This window comes from Notolepis coatsorum, assembly GCF_963971535.1.
Source record: "Notolepis coatsorum genome assembly, chromosome: 13".
NCBI classification, from domain to species: domain Eukaryota; kingdom Metazoa; phylum Chordata; class Actinopteri; order Aulopiformes; family Paralepididae; genus Notolepis; species Notolepis coatsorum.
In genome coordinates this window covers 54,492,432-54,497,498 of record NC_140177.1, presented here as the reverse complement: position 1 = coordinate 54,497,498, position 5,067 = coordinate 54,492,432, and the positions used below count along the sequence as shown (strand labels likewise).

The 5,067-nt window shown below is 38.8% G+C and overlaps 1 protein-coding gene across 1 annotated transcript; it reads left to right on the top strand.

Annotated features, from left to right (window-relative positions):
• The first annotated feature begins 603 nt into the window (after window positions 1–603).
• Window positions 604–3,479, top strand: foxf2a (forkhead box F2a). The gene is made up of 2 exons (XM_084327206.1): window positions 604–2,019; window positions 2,881–3,479. Exons 1-2 carry the CDS (start codon window positions 1,044–1,046, stop codon window positions 3,054–3,056), a joined length of 1,152 nt encoding a protein of 383 aa, XP_084183332.1. The 5' UTR covers window positions 604–1,043; the 3' UTR covers window positions 3,057–3,479.
• The last annotated feature ends 1,588 nt before the right edge of the window (window positions 3,480–5,067 follow it).

The window sequence follows — 5,067 nt, the reverse complement described above, 5'->3', positions numbered from 1 at the left end:
GAAATTAAAACGTTTAGGCGTGTTGCCATTTAAGATAAACTAAGAAATTTAGCCTATGTCCAAATGTATTTTGGAATGTATATTCATACAACTTGGCCATGGCAATGCATGTAGCCAGCTGGTCTTGTTATATATCAGTTCTATAATCAATTTCTCCAGGGATAGGCAGACCCATGCAGGCAGTACAATTACACTTCGCGCTGTGTGTGGTATTGGCAGGGCCTGATGGAAAAAGCATGCTTCCTCTCGTGACAGAGTCCCCGAACAGACCCCAACAAATGAACACGGCAATTTAAGACTGCACTACACACCCTATATATATAGCAAATCACAACCACAACTTCACTGGCTGCGAGCACACATGAGCCTATACCAAAAACAACCGATTGATAAGAAATATTTCTTAACACATTAATCTCATTAATAAGCTGCTACACATTTAACAAACTATTTGTTTCATGCCAATGTTTACAAATGACAGCTTTGGGCAATATTTGTCAAATTGACACTAGCCAAATTCGTGCTAAATATTGGTCTGATAAATGGGGTTGGAGGTGTTTTGGAAAGTGAGGGGTGGGAGGAGATTTATGTTTCTCCACTGCGTTGTGTGCTGGGCTTCTAGAATGATGCCTGGACGTGGGCCAGATAGGGAGGGAGTATAGGTCTCCTCTGTTCCTGGCGATTTCTCGGAGGGATTTGGAAGGATATAGGGGCAGAGAGAGATTTAAGAATTGATAGGTGGTCGAGTTTTGTTTGGCCGGGTGGATATGCGCGAGCAAAGTCGAAGAGCTTTATTTCCCCCCTCTTACAGGATTATTGCCAGCGATGGACAACGAGAGTGGAAGGAGGAGCGGCGGCTGCACTGATACACAGCTGGTGTTCTTGATTATACAGCAATAAACGGGGGGCGAATCGCTACTGACCTCTCCAATTATCGCATTATAGGAAACCTCTCTTTAAACGGTTGAGAAAAAAGATATTTCATTAGCCCATATATTCCTGTGCCGCCCCCACCTTATAGGATATAGAAAACGGGGGAAATCATGACGACTGAGAACCCCCAGCAGCAACATCTGGACCCACCTAATCCTGCAGCGCGCTCCAGTCCAGCGGCCGACGGCATGGACGCAGCTTTGATGAGTGCGCAGTCGGTGATGGAGAGCGCGCCGAACGCGTCAGCCAAAGGGAAGAAGGGGAACTCTGGTTTGAGGCGACCTGAAAAGCCCCCATATTCATATATTGCCCTCATTGTGATGGCAATTCAAAGCTCACCTACCAAGAGGCTAACTCTGAGTGAAATCTACCAGTTCCTACAGGCCCGCTTCCCCTTCTTCAGGGGATCGTACCAAGGCTGGAAAAACTCCGTTAGACACAACCTGTCTCTTAACGAGTGCTTCATTAAGCTTCCCAAAGGTCTCGGCAGACCTGGCAAAGGCCACTACTGGACTATCGACCCGGGCAGTGAGTTCATGTTCGAGGAGGGCTCGTTTCGTCGCAGACCTCGAGGGTTCCGTAGGAAATGCCAAGCACTGAAACCTATGTATCGCATGATGAACGGTATCGGGTTTGGCGCAACGATGTTGCCCCAAAACTTCGATTTCCAGTCGCCTTCTGCGTCACTGGCGTGCCATGCCAACAGTTACAACATAGACTTGATGGGTAACACTGTGCCAGGTAGCTTTGAGGGACTCGGTGGCGGACATCATGTCCCACACATGTCACCGAGCTCCGGCTCGTCCTACATGGCGGCGTGTCAGGTGGCCTCTAACGGGGATTATTGCCCGGACAGCAGTAGTAGCCCCTTGCACTCATCCTCGATGGTGGGCGCTTTGGACTGTCAGTCCCCCTACGGTAGTGCCACCTCACACTGGGCATCACCTGGTGTATCTTCTTACATCAAGCAACAATCTCTAGCTTCAAGCAGTCCCACATCCTCTGCTCTGCATTCAGGAATGTCACCGTATTCGCTGGAACAAAGCTATCTCCATCACAATGGACGAGACTCAGCCGACATTTCAGGTATATTTTTTGGTTTGGGATTAGCTAAACACAAAACAAATGTCTATTTGCACAATGTCATGCAAGGGAAGGAATAATGTAGACTATATACCAGCATCAAAATTACCACTGAATTGTATTTATAATGATTTCTAATATAATTTATTGTTGATACTACTCAGACAATTGTATCATATTGCTAATTGTAATATAAAACAGTTTTTTTTCCATCTGTAAGAGATCTTCCACATGCATTATATTACATCTGTACGTCTGTACAAATGATATATTCAAGAGAGTATTGTGTAAAAATAAATGTCGCTCAGGCCTCATGTGGAAACATAAAATGTATTGTATGGGTCAGGAACGAGAAAATAAAATAGATATGGAACAAAGGCAAACAATCAACGTTGGTCCATATATTATCTAAGATTTTTTTTAAGAATTGATGCCACTATACTTGAAATTATGAAATAAAAACACCCTCTCCTTCAAATGAACATTCAAATATAATCATTTAGTGCTGTAATGTTTGAAATATGATCCAGGGTTTTAGAAGAATGATAGAAAGAAAGTATAAGTGCATATGCAAGAGGACATGTCTCCAACATATCAACAATATTATAGCTTAAAATAACTTTGCATCATTGCTTAAAATTACTAATGAACAATGTGAATAAATGTTATAAGAACTGGATACAAATTATTATTTAGAATGAATGTGTCAATTCCCATTATGCTTTACCACGGATAATTAGTCTAATTACAGTATTTAACAATATCAAATCATTCTTAATAAAAAGAAAACCCTGAAAGCACACTTGTTTGTTTCCCCTTGTGAATTATGCATGTTTACATTAATTTCTCCCATTTTGTTCACAGTGGGGCTCTCTCGATATTCAAGCCACTCGACGCCTGTGTGTGACAGGAAGGATTTCGTGTTGAACCTGAACGGAATCTCTTCTCTTCATCATCCGAGCACCAGTGGATCTTACTACCACCCTCTTCATCACCACCACCAGAGTGTTTACCAGGATGTAAAGCCATGCGTAATGTGACAAAGAGAGGCACAAGAGAAACTTTCAAGGCAAAATCTTGCCAACTTTTCTTTTAATCACTGACACAGAAATTATTCCATAATTAATGTAGAGTGAAGTACGTCATCGGAGAAGCAACGTCAAAACTGCGTAAAGCTAAATTAGGACAGACACCTCCAATGACCTTTTTGACTGTTAAAGCAATAGCTGCATATAATGAAGACTTATTTTTTTTAATAGTTACACGTTTATTGGACCACTAGGCCAACACCTTATCTGCATGGATGGTGGATAAGCAACAATATCCAACCACATTTTAACCGAAACACATGAACACTTGCATAAATCGACCTTTATTCACGCACTTAATCTTGTCCTCCAGAGTTTGATGAAGTCATGCTGCTGTTTTCCCCCACAGCGATCCAATAAAGAGATTTATTTTTACATCTGGTCATGTCAGTCTATTAATGCGGGTGAGATGGACGTTGTTTGTGCGTTTTGAAAAGCTCTGTGAACAAATATCTTAATTTAAAGCCCCATATAAACTATACAGACATGAAAAACACACTTTTAGCCATGTTATTTTCCTGCCATTCTGAATGGAATGTCCTCAAATTAGGTGTAGACCTTCTCATCTGTTTTGAGATGACATTGGACTGGAATGTAAAAGCAGCAATGTATCAAACAAGTTGACATTTAAAGTACCAATATATTCCAAACATTCTAAAACAATTCAACATTATCAACATACTTAACTTGTTCTTGTGATATATATAGCATTTGATACAGTAATACATAAGATAATATATAGAACATTTGGATTTACAGTGGGTTAAAACAAGAACAACAACAACAAGAACAACAATATTGTGCCACAGCAAAAGATTACAGGCTGATCAAATTAATCAAGCCAGAATCTATCCTCAATCCGTCTTCTTTCTTTCTTTCTTTCTTTCTTTCTTTCTTTCTTTCTTTCTTTCTTTCTTTCTTTCTTTCTTTCTTTCTTTCTTTCAAATATATATATGCATGGTCTGGCACCCTTTATAAACTCGATGATAAATGAGGTATTATATTTGAAATTAATGAAAATGTTTACTGCATTATGATGACGATGACGATGACGATTATTATTATTATTATTATTATTATTATTATTATTATTATTATTATTATTATTATTATTATTATTATTATTATTATTATTATTATGCCGAATACTCCGTAACCTCTCAAATATGTGGCCAATCACAATAATTTATGCTATCAGACTATTTCTGTTGTTCAGGCTACTTCTCATGCAACATCCAATTGTTGTTAATATCCTGGAACATTTTGGAAAGATGAATTGGAGTATTATATGGACCCTCAATTAAAATGTAATAAAATAGGAGGCTTGAACATTGATGTATTTTTTAGGGTTTATGTTTCAAATGACAAAAACAAGTGTATTTTAAGTTTTATAATGTCTAAAATGTTATTCTAAAACGTTATAATTGACATCATGTTGATTGCAATTTTTAAACAACACGTTATATGGTTTATACACGATTGACATCAGTGAATATGTCTGATTTCCCTCGATGGGTTGATTGTTTATCAAAGGCCATATCAAAGTATCTCATCTGACAAGCTTGTCAAATGTTTCAGAAAATGAATGGCCCATGAGACTTGGACATTGAAGCATTATAGAAAACGGAGACCCTCCATTCAGATTTTAATTTAACCAGGCCAACAAGCTTGTAAAATGGTTTCACTTTGATGACGCTTCTATTTTCTGAGCTGATGAGGGGGTTGCACCCCATTCATTATAGTGGGAGAACCAAGCAGAGCTGCCAAATGGTTATTAGTTGGTTGAGAAAATATATCTGCACCCATATTGCCATAACACACTGAAAGGTTTTGCAACATTTCTAATTGATTTTAAATATATATTTTTTTCTTCCGAAGGTAACTGTATTTCAAACCTTCACAACATAGCCTAATTTGATTAAACAACTGTTTCTAAGAACAATAAAAACAGTATAATATATAG

Excerpts from the sequence above, each read along its gene's own strand:
- foxf2a (XM_084327206.1), top strand. The coding sequence starts at position 1,044 with ATGACGACTGAGAACCCCCAGCAGCAACATCTGGACCCACCTAATCCT. Across the intron at positions 2,020-2,880 it reads AGACTCAGCCGACATTTCAG|TGGGGCTCTCTCGATATTCA; the intron begins GTATATTTTTTG and ends TTTTGTTCACAG.